Source organism: Eucalyptus grandis, chromosome 5, assembly GCF_016545825.1.
Source record: "Eucalyptus grandis isolate ANBG69807.140 chromosome 5, ASM1654582v1, whole genome shotgun sequence".
NCBI classification, from domain to species: Eukaryota; Viridiplantae; Streptophyta; class Magnoliopsida; order Myrtales; family Myrtaceae; genus Eucalyptus; species Eucalyptus grandis.
In genome coordinates this window covers 50493790-50508237 of record NC_052616.1, presented here as the reverse complement: position 1 = coordinate 50508237, position 14448 = coordinate 50493790, and the positions used below count along the sequence as shown (strand labels likewise).

Genomic DNA, 14448 nt, shown 5'->3' with positions numbered 1-14448 from the left:
CTTCGTCGTTCTTCTTCGAAGAGGTCTAAGAGAACCGAAAGAAATTGGAAGTAGAATGCGTTGTATTAATCTGTTCTTTGTATACAAGTACACTGATGTGTTTATAGTGGAAGAATAGAAAAGGTAAAATAGGAAATAATATACAAAGATCATTTCCTATATACCAAGATCACTGATTTCTTATTTACTAAACCATTCACGGATTGAATGAATCAATTAGACTGTAATTGACATCGACGCCGTGATCATTATCTTCAATCATATCTCCAACAAGTTCAGTTAGCAGCAACAAGAAGGAGCGTGCTTGCTTCTTGTCTTCTCCGCCCTGCTCTATCTCTTCTCTCTCACGATTTTTCTTTTCTTTTTTTCCAACTTTGAACTGTGCGAAGCCCCCTTGAATTTATATTCACTAGTTTAGGGTTGTCCTGCAAGATTACCAAAAAAATCCTATTTCCTATTTCGATTCAAGGAAGATATTCTAATATTTCTTAAAATATGTGATGATATCGAACCAATTTGTTCAGTATTCTTTAAAATTGAAAACATGATAATTACTAAATTAATTGCCTCCACCCCAAGTTTGCTTTTTAATAAAACAATATTTTCTAACTTGACATTTTCTGGAAAAAAAAAATTCGAATCTTACTATATACATGGAGTAGTCCAAATAGCTAAATGAAGCCCATAATCATAGCATAGAAATAGCTTTTACCGATGACAAACATTTAAGAGGAGTAGGTTATTGTAGGTCACTACCAATAGCGGTAATCTCTAATAAATTATCAGTACAAAGGGGAAAGGGTGATAATCGAGCACTTAAATTTAATTAGGGTTCGATTTAACAGCTAAATTTTATGAGGGTTCAATTTAAGAGATGCAGCTTCAATTTGGACAAAAAAGATTTAAGAATTGAAAGTATCAGAATGACCTATAAGGACATACAAAGTGCAAAATAGCCAATATTGGATGCTAATTATACACAGAAAAGATATATTTTGTGAGCTGCAATTGTTGTAAAAGAAGTGATGATTGATACAGTAGGAAGATTTCATTGACATGCAGGCATCCCCCATATAAGGGAAGTTTTTAGCATAAATCCGACCGCAGGGAAGGGCGGCGGCACGTCGTTTTTTATGACCTGCTTTTCAAGATGAGGTAATATAATTCTAAAGTCCGGCCCGGAAAGGCCCGGCCCATATGAGCCCGTGGTGGCCCGTTGCGAAATCACACGCGCCTTTTTTATGACGGTCGAGCCCGTAGAACAAGTTGAGCCCGACATGTGGCCCAATCGGCCCGGCCCGGCCATGGATCAAATCTCTCTCTCCCGCCTGTTTTTCGTCTGCAACTGTTTTCTGTCCGACGCTCCCGGCGGCCGGTGCTGCCGCGTCATCGGCTGCTCGCCGAAGCTCTTCAGCCATGGAGACCGACGGCAGAGGATTGCGGCGTGGTGCTTCCATTTATCCGGTTCGACGAACCGCTGGCTCCCTTGGGGTCAGCTCCGACGTCGGCGTCGTGAGGTTTTTGTCTATTTCTTCTGATTGGCAGGTGAAGATGGCGGAGTGGAATCCGGAGAAGGATTCGCTGGCGATGGTCACGGAGGACTTCGAAGGCGGTCGTGCTTCGTCGCTTCTATTGGCATTGGCCTTATCTCGTTCTCCTTCTCTAGCATTTCCTAAATGTGCTACGCTTCCTTTTTCGCCATAGGAACTAACTGTAATTGCCAATCTAGATCGAATCGGGTTCGATGGAGAATTGGTGAACATTAGAGGCGAAGTGCTCGAAAGTCTACTAGAAAGGAAGAGTGTCAGAGCTGGGGTTGAGGGTCTGGAACTCCCAACCTCTTGTGGATATCAAGCGTGCCGGCCATTTGGTCCGGTGTCTTCTTGCTTCAATTGGCTGTATTGGCTTAATCTACCGGAAAATTGAACGATGCGCTCGAGAGCTTGAGTCCTGCCTTTTATGCTCAAGCGGGCTCCGATCGGTTTAACCGGGTTTAATAAAAAAAAAAATTGTTCCGTCTTCTTCCTGTTTATTATTTATATGCTCTCCTCATCGGCACGATAAGTAGCAGCTTAGGTTTTTCCTTCTATGTGCATGTATACATGCCATTTCACGCTTGCAAATTTACAGGATGTTTTATTTTCTGCCTTACCATAACTGCAAAAGTTCCAACGTTCTTGACGGTTGGAGCCTTGCACGTGTAAGTGTGTTAATAATTCTGCATTTGATGGCCCTAGCGCCGCTTTTGCTTCTAGTTTGTGAGAGGATTTTTGCTTGCTTATATCTCATTCTCACTTCTGAAATGCTAACCCTCTGAAACTACGCATCTAGAACTTTATCTTACAACTAGAGATGCAGAATGAGAAGATTCGCAGCATTCCCATAATGCAGTTCCTTCCTTCTCGGTTAGTGGTAAGATTTTTTTACGCCTTCATACTATCGTGCTAAGGACACATTGCCATGCCATCAATCGTATAGTCCTGAAATTTTTTTCCATGAGCTTCTTACCATGTCCATATGCAGCTTTGGATGTCATGAAACTTACAGTTGCCCATACTAATTCCTTTCTGTATCAATGTCTGATAAACTTGGTGTTGGTAACGAATTTATATCGTTGGCTGGCTGGTGTAACTGAATTAATCCTGTCCATGCTCCTACTACATTTCCGCTTAATCTACCCTTAGGTTGAAATATGACTGGCATAGGTACATGGTGCCTCTTTAATGGACCACTTCACGTGTGTTCCTATGGTTTGAAGAAGTGCAAATTTATGCTCCGTAAAAGAACATTTTTTCAGTTGAACAAGGAAAACACTAAAGTATTGGGTTTTCCCCTAATTTTAAATCAATTGAGAGGCCTAGGTGTGAAAATGATGAATCTTTAATGGCAAGACAAATACAAAAAGAATAATATCTTCTTATGATAGGTGCAATGCAGTCTGACTTACTGAGAACTGGTGTGTATATATTCATGATGATGGATACTACATGGTATCTAGTATAGCCAGATACAGAGAATTCGTAGTTCACATGCATACCGTAGCCCCTTTAGTTTCGCGAGGATTGCTTCCCTGCTGTGTTTTAGCACAAGCAAGTATTGTACCTTTGCTTATATCATGCCAAAGGAACGTCAGAGTGAAATCGGGTTGATGTTTATTTGGCAACAGAAAGTGGAGGTGTGGCTTGTGTTTTGGCTGCAAGCAAGCGGGCCCTGCTCTACATACTGGATGAGGATGATGATAAAGATGAAATCTCTGATTCAGAATGATGGTCCCTTTGTGACTTAATGCATGTGGGATTTCTGACTGGAGCTTTTTGGCTAGTCTTAATTTATACCTGTCAAGTGCCTTTTCTGCTAGGCGGGCCCGGAGAGAAAAAATGGAGTAAAAGGTAGCCATTTATCTATTGAGTTTGATAGAATCGACCGAAATATGCTACCCATGGCTTTTATCTATTGGTAACTGTCTTCATTGCCGCGAGCTCTGAGACCCACTCAATAGTGCCGAGCTTTTGCTTCATCTGTATATGTTTATTATTTTCTTGTGTAAGAGAACTAAATGTCTGGTTCTGATTATTTGTACTTTCGGTTGAATGGCTCATGCAGTGTATTTGATTAAAGAACTCTGCATTTGAATGTTGAAATTTCTCTCCTAAGATTGATTTGGTCCTCCGTGTGTTATTATTAAGCGATGCGTCCGATCTGATGCATAAAATACATTCTTGTGTGGAACATGAGAAGCCAAATATATAGCTTTAAGGTGGCATTACAGAATATAGGCTATATTCCAATCTCAGAGATTGAATCCTCAAACAAATAGTAGGTTTAAGATTATGAGATTACATCTTGGCGTCTTCAATGTGTTCTTCCCCTATGCAAGTGCAGAAATAGCGACGTCGAACATTAATTATAAGATGGGATAATAGTATTACCAATAAAATAAGCGATTATTATTAAGTCCACTGCCAGTGCACACCCTATACTGAATTTTTAAATTCCACAAGGCGTTTTACACAAGCTCGTTCTGTAGAAATGAGAACCGAGAAAACAGGGGAAGACCAGGAAAATAAGTACGAATAGAAAATGGAGAAACCTTCTCTTCATTGGAAATGTATTGAAGACGATTTGTGTCCTCCCACTAAACACCTTTGGCTTAACCCTCAACCTATAGCTGTTTAATAGTCTTGCAAAATTTAGTTCTGCTACTTTCCCAGTGATAATAGAACTAATTATCATTTGAAACTCAACATCACTAGTAACCTGTCAGTCTGAATGATTAGCATCATAATTTAACAGACGAAAAGTAGTTTTACTGCCTACAGATAACTGCAACCGAGCGAGGCTGAATACATAGGACTCAATGGATGGGGTCGCAGTTCCAGGTGCATAATAAGCACAGAATCAAAGTACACTCTGAGTGATATGCATTGCACTCCTTGCATGTGAAATATCAGAGAACTTTTGAAAAAAAGAGGTTAAGATAACTGAAGTAGGGAGAGACTTTCCGATGAAAAAATTAGTCTCCTAGGAAGGCGTTCAACAAAGCTGTACTATACACTAACGAATGGCTTAACGTAAGCGTCTTCATCTGGTGCGTAATCAGGCCAAGAGCTCGACAAATTGTCATTTGAAACATTTGTATGAAAATCTTTAGTCTCGTGATTGCCTTCAAGATGAGCAAGTGAGCTACCGGATTGGAAGCTTGATGTTGAAGCACAGGGTGGTTCCGAGGGGATGACATTTTCAGTTACTCTACAGTCCATGTGGCTCGACGTCATTTGGCTACGCATGGCATCCTGTGAAATGATATCAGGGGGCTGTGTTGGCATTCCGCAAGTAGAAATACCATTATTTCCTGGAGAAAAGAGACCATTCGAGCGGTCTGCAAGTATGGGCCGACATGCAGCGGGAGGAGCATTTTCATCGACGGGACACCCCATGGCATTTCCAAAATTGGGATGTTGTGACTGTCCTGACAATGTTGAAGCAGTTGCACCACTGTACTGTCCTGGAGAAAGAACTAGACAAATCAATATGGTCAGTGAACTAGGCTGACATGAGCGCAGGTCGACAATCTTATAAAAAAAAAACTCCAGAATGAATGGTTATGAGCTTTTAGTGTTATGATATCACGGAAAATGTCATTAATTTTTTTTTTCCTATCCTACATATATCTTTAATTTTTCTCTCACTGGTCTCTATTGTCTTTAAGCGCTTCAATTTCTGACTAGAAGTTTAACTAACCGACCTTCTTTTCTAATATGATCTTCCAGTCACCAGTGGATAAAAATGCACATATAAATAAGTTACCATATACTTATTACATCTTTTTATATCTACCTAGTGATAACAATATCTTGTCAATCTCCACTTAGCATAGCATCACCTAAGTGAAGGTGTTTGTCAGTATTAACTATTCGAAGTGTGGGAACAGTTGACATCCCTTGAAGCCAATGAGACACTATTGGATGTTTGACACACAATATTAGTGCAGGGGTTAGCTATTGAAAAGGGAAAACACATGCATGCATACATACATACATACATACATTCATGGTCAAATGGATAGAGTGTATTGAATGAGCCTTAATATTTCTTTTCGTGTATAATTAGCGTTAACTATTGACCATTCTCCACATTGCATCTCCTTATAGGTCTCTTTGATACTTCAACTCTCAAATCTTTCATGTCCAAATTGAAGTTGCATCTCCTAAATTGAACCCTGATAAAATGAAGTCTTTGATTATTGCCCTTTTTGCCTCTGCATTGATAATCTATTGAATTACTTCTTTTGGTAGTGACCTGCAATAAAACTATATTTATGCACTTCAGTTGCATCTAGAGACACAAGCCTAGCTTGCAAATGGGAACCCTCCACATGTAAATTCTCGTCAGATGCAAGTTCAATTGAAAGGTAGCCGAACATATACACATCTTCATATTACGTGGATCCCTGTTCATAGGAACTGGAATGCCTTGGTTTTATTTGATAAAGCTCCACAATCAAGCTGAAAATCCTACTTTCATGGTTATTTCACAGGCCAAATCCTTGTATGTGCTTATAGGGAAACAGTTTTGTGCTTTAGAGCACGTACCTTCAGCAGTGACACCCCCATTTGTCAGAGGAGCTTCCGGATTAACTGGAGCAGAGAAGATTGCTGCAGCCATAGAACCTTGAACTGGGGTGAGATTTTCAATTTGTCCTTCATAGACTTGAGATGGAAAAGATCTTGAGCTTTTTTTCTGTATTGAACCAGAAAAGGTCTCACCACTGAACTCGTTAACATCATTCAAGTTAGCCAAGGCCTTTTTCATGATTGTATCTCCATGTTCCTGAAAGAAAACACTCATATCGTTCAAGCTGGACCAATGGAAGTATTTATCTCCACTATAGAAGGTACATGCTCCGACTTCAAGCAACAATTTCCTTTTTCAGCGAGTTTTGTTGCATTCCAATGGATGAACTTGTGTTCAGAGTTAAGTATGCAAGTGCAACACAGAGAAAGAAGAATAAAGACATCGAAAGAACTCAATTCACTTCATGCCTATCGCCGCCCATTTCTCCACCACATAAAGGTCAGGTGCTTGAATGACGTAATGGACCTCTGAGTTAAGATGAAAAGTTGATTGAGAAAGGACAGAGATAAAATACGCATCAACATGTACTGTGCAAATTAATTAAGATCTTTACAAGGTGAATGTGTTAATTGTCATGGATGATGGCGAATCAACTGCTGAAAATGCTCTCTACAGAAGGCCACTTGGCTTTACAAGGTCATCATCCTCAACTTTGCATTGCAAAGAGCAAAAGCTAAAAATCACCAGCATCTACATATTCTTTTTGTTTTCTCCACAGGCACTTCCTATTACTTTTACTGACAAATAATAAAACAAAGTATCTAGATGTCCAACCAACTACTCTTTCCAATTTCAGTATCTCTTGTCAATTCCAACACCTGTTAAGCCACACAGCTAGCGGTAAACAGTAAATTACTGATTATATAGATAATATTAGACAAATTATATGAATTCAACACGATGGTGTGTAGCGCATGAACTGGCTTGAAAAAATTCAGTAGGAACTTCTTGGTTACTTACCTTCTCTTGGGCAGTAAGTTGATGAGTAGCTAAATATACCATCTTTGATCAGACCGATCAGTTGCTTATTAGTGTTGAATACAGCACCATGCTTCCTCATGCCATCAGAATAGTACAAATAAAGTTTCTGATCTATTTTGCAAGTCTTTGCATGATCTACAAGGATATCCCACTTCTTCGGTATGATGCTCTTTCCGAGAATCTATGATGAATGAACACACAAGACTTACATACTTGGTAGTCAATCAAACCCTGGTTGAGAATCATTGACTAAGTGCTCACCTTTCTCAGTTTCTCAGAGTCGATAAATAGTTGCAGCAGAAAGTCCTCCACTTTATGTATTCCTGCTTCACATAGTTTTTTGTGAAGTTTCCCATCTTTGGCGATCTTCTCCAACCTCCAGATATCATCGTCAGATGCAGGTGGATAATGTTTCTTGTATGCTGTAAAATGAAGAGAACATTTATAGTAAGGTCTTGGACACTATTAGATTAATAAGTAGAAGCAAACTTCTAAGAGGCATGCAAACTCTCTCCTAAAACTGATCCGCATGTCAACATCTGCCAATTACAAAGAAGCTGATGGTCTCTTTCTCTTATTTATCAGAATTTTGTTCGAGATGTAAAGCTCGGGAAGAAATGATGCTCTCTATGAAACTATCGAAGACTACGGATGTCCCAAGCCATGAAGGACCTACATTCTCCTCTATGTTCCCTGACAACAAAGGCTTCTGTTTTTGCTTGTCGGATTCGTGCGTTCCCACAATAACCTGAGGCCACCTTAAGCCCTATCCTGAAACTTTTACTCCTATTCCAGCTGGAATTGTCAGTAAACATGAGATTTCCCAGCTTCCCAACACCTCCTTTGAGCGTCACTAAGAGATCTCCAATCAAAAGTGTCCTCTTTCCTTCACGTTGTTTAACCACGTGGTTCTCAAACTCTTCTTGGGTCCAGTTATCCTCATCGTCTTTGTCAAAGTCACCTTCAAGCACGACGACATCCAACTTAATAGAGGATTCCGGGCCTGATGTAAAAACTTCCCTGGTATTTGCATCGATCAAGTCAACATAAATGTCTCCTCCCCCATCTCCTTCTAGTTTGTTTGCAGTATATAGAGGAAGTGACAGTTTGGTTTGAAGTTGAAGCTGTAAGTTTCTCACATCATTCCTTCCCGTAGAGTTAGCATTAGCCCTGCATTCTCTCCAGAAAACAACCATTAGAAATAGAAATGGGAAAATTGAAAAAGAAATGACAAAGAGAGACAAGCCATCCAACATCTCCCTTGGACAGGTTTTACTGCTGAGAAAACTAGAAGGATAAATAGACCCGTTGTCTCACTTGTTTAATTATGCAAATTTTAAAAATTTAAGTAAAATAAAATAAAGTACTCCGCTGCTCGCAAGCTACAAAAATTCTGTTCTAAATTGAGCATTGACACTTGGTGCACGACCAAGTCACTGTGGCCTGACACTTGCTGAGCTCAGATTGCCTGCTTAGGGTGGTAGAGGTAGGTTGGACCATTATTCCCCAAAAGATCAACAATGCATAACCTATCAACCCTGCACAGAAAGCCTTTCTCAATGGCTTCACGGGCGAAATGTATTCATACCTTGCAAGGTGGGGAGAGTGAATGATTGCAAGCTTCACTGCTTCCTTCTGTTCAAAAACACCAACAGCAGAATTGCCAAAGTTGGAGACATCAAAATATTGAAGCAGAAGGGACATGACTGAGACAAAGTGGTAATTTTATACTCTGTTTATCTTACCAGTTTCTGAACAGTATCCTCTATTGAGTGCATCCGTTGTTGTACATTTTCAACAGCAAGCCCAGTGCAACTACACCATATAAATTAAACTGTGAACAACTGCTGTCTAGTGGACTTATTCATAACAAAAAAAGTTTTTCTCAATGGCGTCACAGGGGAAATGTATTCATACCTTGCAAGGTGGGGAGAGTGAATGATTGCATCCTTCTGTTCAAAAACACCAACGGCAGGATTGCCAAAGTTGGAGACATCAAAAAATTGAAGCAGAAGGAACACGACTGAGACAAGGTGGTAATTCTATACTCTGTTTATCTTACCAGTTCCTGAACAGTATCCTCCATTGAGTGCATCCGTTGTGCTATAACTTCAACAGCAGGCCCAGTACAACTACACCGTGTAAATTACACCATGATCAACTGCTGTCTAGTGGACTTATTTGTAACAAATAGAGAATTATCCATATGTAATATATTAGTTACTACTTCGAAAGAATTTTAGACCTCATTACAGTAGAAAAACATAGATACTAAACTCATTAAAAAAAAAAAAAGTCAACATGAAAATGGAATACGTATTTATCCAGTACATTTATAAAAGAAGCCAGTAAAGTTAATTAGCAGCTATCTACAAATGCACTGGTTTTTCAGTGATTAACAAAAAATGTATCCATAGGTATTCCACTTTGGCTAACAGAATCATGGATTGATGGCATATGATAATCTGATGATATTTTTAGTTGGTGAGACAATACACATGGAAATTCTACTAGAGGAATCATTTTGCAGATAGAAAACTGCCAATGAACCACAGATATATATTCACCTATGACATTCGGCCGCGTGAGATTTGGCACGCTCCAGCTCTTCCCTGACCTGTCCAGCAAAGAGCAATAGCGAAGAATTACATTGCAAGAATCATCCATCACATAGCCATCACATTCAAGTTCCACATCGAAGAGGTATTTTCATTGTCCTCCTCCTACAAGCAAATTGATGTTGACTGCATTTCCAAGATTCAAGGCAACATTTATGTCCAGCGCATTTCATTGAAAATTTGCATCTTTCCGTGACCCATTCTGTCCAAAACAACATGAAAAGCCTAAAGCATGTTCTTAGGGCAACTTCTTCACAGTAAAAGCCTAGAACATTCAGCAGGTCATTTTTGCAAATTTATGTCCAGGGCACTTCACTGAAAATTTGCATATTTTCGTGACTAATACTGTCCAAAACAACATGAACAGCCTAAAGCATGTTCTTAGGACAATTTGCTTCCCAGTAAAACCCTTATGAAACAGTATTCAGTGGTTACTTCTCACCACGTTATAGACTGACGTGGCATATACTTTTGTACTGAAGGCCAATAAAAAATCAACACGTGTGCATGATTTGATAGGTAAATAAAAGAAATCAAAATTGAACTTATGTGATTTGTCTCTCATCTTCCTCCTACTCCACCGTCACCTCCTTCATTCGGTCACCGGTGGAGTAGCCGGCGCTGCGTCAAGCCAACCGCTCCTGTTCATGGAACGAGCTGTCGCTCGCGGCCTTTCATCCAAAGAGCACCGCCGCTTCCATAGTATGAAACATCCTCTGTTTTTCATCTTTTGAATAGAATAAAGCTTGCTCAGTGGGGGAAGAGAGAGAACCATTCCTTGAGCTTGAGAGTGACACCCATGGCTCAAGGAATAAAGCGTGAGAGTGGATCGATGTTGGGTTGAGTTTGGATCGAGAGAGGAGGTTGAATCTGAGATGAGATGGTGAGGATCCGGAGGAACTCGTTGATCTTCCATCTCCAGGACGAGCTCCAGATCTGAGGCCATGGCCTGTCGATGGAAGGCCATGAGTGACGACGGTACTCTGTGGATGGAAGGTCTCGAGGGATGACGCCGGTGACAAGCAGTAGTGGTCGAATGAAGGAGGTGGCGGCAAATAGTGACGCGCCGGTGACGCAGCATCGGCGACTCTGCCGGTGACTGAAGGACGGAGACGGCGGTAGACGGAGGAGGAAGATGAGAGAAAAAAACAGAAGTTAAATTTTTATTTTTTTACCTGCCAGGTCATGGACACATGTCAATTTTTAGGCTGACTCTTTTGTTCCTCCAAATAATTTTGCAAAGGAATTGTGTTTGGTAAAATTTTAGTATTGAAAATAAATTTTTATTTATTAGTTCTCTGAAATAGATTTGAAACATTTCTTATCTTTACCGAAAAAAAAAATTGAAACATACAAAAAGAATAAGAAAATGTTGATTATTGTTTGTGAACAAATCTAAAAATCAAAATCAACCCTCATTCTTCTTTTTTTCTCTTATTCTTCTTCTTCTTCTTCTTCATTAACCGCCATTTTGCGATTGTCATCCACTGCCATCGCCAACAACCGATCCAACAAGCTCATCAAGTTAGGGCGAGGTTCAGCGAGCTCGTCGAAAACAAGCCTAGTCACCGGCGAGGCCAAGCCTCGTCGAGGCTGGGCAAGCCTTGGCAAGGCTCGGCCGACGAGGGCCGACCTTATTGAGGGCCGGTGACACTTTGATGAGGTTGTCGGCCCTTGCACAAGAAGAAGAAGAAGAAGAAGGAAAAAAAAAAGAAAAAAAGAAAGGAAAAAAATGTAAAAAAAGTATTTAAAAATTTAAAAAATTGATTTTGAACAAAATCAATGAACACGGTACAAAAATTAAAAAAATTTACAGTTACCAAACGACTTGAAAGGCTTATAAATTATTCTTGGGAATAAAATAAAAAAGAATCATTACTGATCGAAATATGTTTTCGGAAACGGAATCGTTACTAAACGCGCCTTTATTGGCTTTCATACAAAAATATATGCCACGTTAGCATATGACGCTGCTGAAGTGATGAGGACTAATCACTGAATACTTTCTCCTAACGGCTTCTAATTGAAGAGATAGGAATTGAGATATAATAAGGACTGTATTTTGCATGTCCAAGTTGGCTACTTGATTCATCTTACCGCACTCCGCACTTCATCCTTCGTCAAAAGGTAACGCAGCACGAGATTAGTCTCAGACCCATTCCGTGCTTCCCTGCATGAAGATCAACACAAAAGTACAAGCGAGATAGGATATTTTAGACACCAGGATAGCAAAGTAAGCTGAAAATGATAACAGCTCCCTTGCTTGGCAAATGATTCTGGCAGAATTCAGTTCGAATGAGGTGAAAGTACTGCAATCGGCCAATGCAAAATCACAAAACAGATTCGACACGACAACATTCGAGGTCTTTAATACTTCGTGTTAAAGCAACAGCACAAACCCACGAAGAAAGCCGAACGAAAGCGATTTAGATAGGTCAAGAGGCAAAACCTTCTCGATTTCTCATTTGAAGAATCTTCAATTCAAGAACCTTTCATTGAATCTCCCTTTCATTGAAACATTACGATGGAGGAGTGAGCTTACTCGATTGGAGGCAAGCAGGGCCTCTTGGGTTGACTTGGTTGACCCGAAGAAGAGGTGGGCAAAGATCTCTTTTGTCACACCCCAAAAACTACAAAGAATGGGGATGACACGGCCATCCTTCTTTACAAAGGACGCAGCCTCAAACACAACCAACAAACTGATATTAACTTATATATATAAATATCAGATAAACCTTCAAATTGGTTGCAACATCGAGTTTCTATAATTCATCAAAAGAGAAAAGATATACTTTAAAACTTAGACGATTCCACTAGTAAGGATCATTTGCACCACTTCTTTAAACTATACAAAAAAAAAAAAAAAAAAAAACAAAATAGAACTCCCCAAAAGTTTCCCATGATGGCGCACTCGCTCTATTCGCCACTAGCTGAGGGACCTGAAAAGATTAAAGGAGGAATGGGATGAGCAACCACAGCTCAGTGAGTAGTACATATCTTCTAAGCAGATCGAACAACCACTATGCATGTATACAAAGCAATACCAAATTTCATAACACCAATTCAATATATAAAATACATATTGAATCATATAAAATTTATTTCTTATCATCAAAAATTTATACTAATATGGAAAACTCATTTGAATCGCCATCAAAGTCAAGTATCAATGGTCGAATCCATTGAATAATCTCCATAAAAAAAAAAAAAAAAAAAAACACATATCAATGGTCTATCCATTGATCAATCTTTGCTCAATAACTAACCATGGTCACGACACAACGCCTTGTGACAAGGCGACCAAGATTCCCCCCTTGGTAAGGTCTCCACCTACAAAGCCGGTGGCTAGGCCCAGAAGGATATCCTAAACTTGGTATGCATACCCAAAAAACCCCTCACTGGGTTCACAGTCATATTGAGCATAAACAACCATTCTCCAATACCAGAAATCCAATCCAAAATCAATATATTAAACCAAACAAATAACATTTTGCAACATAGCCCATCATCCATTTCATATCCGTTTCTCAAATCATCATAACCCTTTTCATAAATCAGTCGCAAAGCAATTTCATATATGTTTCTTCACAAACCTTGTATAACGTGCTTTTCAAAGATTCACAATCAACCAAAGGGTAGCAATTGCTCGATCTGGCTTTTATGCAATAAAAATGCCCTTCTCAATTCAATATATATACATATATATACTTCAAGACATGATTTTATAAAACCAAAGAAGATATAGTACCACTCATCTTATCGTCTACGACCAAACGACAAACGATACTTGTATCGTCGAACTCAAAGCCCTATCAAATAACCGAAGAATAATGTTAAAATCTAATAAAATTCTATCTCGACTACAAAATGACTAAGTTGCACCTTAACTCTAACAAAAGGACTTATGCGCGCTAACAAATCGCATAACCAAAGCGATTGTTCAAGCCATTTGCAACATGAAGTTTAAACGCAAAACTTGATCAAGCCTTAACTTTTTCTTCCGAACCCGATCCGAACGTACTTATATTCAATAGAGAGCCCTTGAAACATATCACAAGAATCTCGACTTGGCCATCCCAAAATCAAGCCGAAAAATGACAAAATACGGGCCCAAAGCTGCTGGACGCGTACTGTTCACTGCGCGCAGGAAACTTTGAAATTCTATTTTGGACAAACCATAAGCTCAAATCACGATCCGTAAAATCCCACGGCTCCACAACACCCTAAATTACGATCTTGCAAAAATACGTGGCTCAACGACTCCAAAAATTAGACTTCGCCGCTCAGTTTTCCAAAAATTTCGAATTTAAGTCCTAAATCCAAAAATTACTTCAATCGGACAAATAAGGGCTTGATCTCTTACCGAGTTATGGAGTCGAGTTGGCTTGGTAAGGCATCCGAGGCGTGCATGTGCCAAAACTTATTTCCTTTCTTCCCTTTTCTCTTCTTCTTCTTCTCCTTCTTTTTCTTATCTTTTTGGTCGAGGAAACTCTAAGTTTCTGTTTAACCGAACCCTCTCCCCTCTACTTTTTGCTTTAATGATTTTTCGGTTTCTTTTTCAGTTTCTTCTTTTGGGCAATTTAAAACTTCTTTTTCCGTTTATTCTTTTGGGGCCCACTAGCCTAATGTTACATTCTACCCACCTTAAAAAAATTTCGTCCTTGAAATTTATATATACTTCAATCATGAAACAAGTGAGGGTATTTGTGTCTTG

General features: G+C 39.5%; 1 protein-coding gene across 1 annotated transcript; it reads right to left on the bottom strand.

Moving 5' to 3' along the window:
* Positions 1–4315: 4315 nt before the first annotated feature.
* On the bottom strand, positions 4316–9771 carry LOC104430230 (calmodulin-binding protein 60 D-like). The gene is made up of 10 exons (XM_039312452.1): positions 9684–9771; positions 9179–9248; positions 9034–9068; positions 8862–8931; positions 8705–8751; positions 7793–8286; positions 7378–7538; positions 7096–7297; positions 6093–6330; positions 4316–5017 (listed from the first exon to the last, which is right to left on the bottom strand). Exons 2-9 carry the CDS (start codon positions 9209–9211, stop codon positions 6293–6295), a joined length of 1080 nt encoding a protein of 359 aa, XP_039168386.1. The 5' UTR covers positions 9212–9248; positions 9684–9771; the 3' UTR covers positions 4316–5017; positions 6093–6292.
* Positions 9772–14448: the final 4677 nt, after the last annotated feature.

Excerpts from the sequence above, each read along its gene's own strand:
- LOC104430230 (XM_039312452.1), bottom strand. The coding sequence starts at position 9,211 with ATGCACTCAATGGAGGATACTGTTCAGGAACTG. Across the intron at positions 8,287-8,704 it reads CACTCTCCCCACCTTGCAAG|GGCTAATGCTAACTCTACGG; the intron begins GTATGAATACAT and ends GAGAGAATGCAG. Across the intron at positions 6,331-7,095 it reads AACTTACTGCCCAAGAGAAG|GAACATGGAGATACAATCAT; the intron begins GTAAGTAACCAA and ends GTTTTCTTTCAG.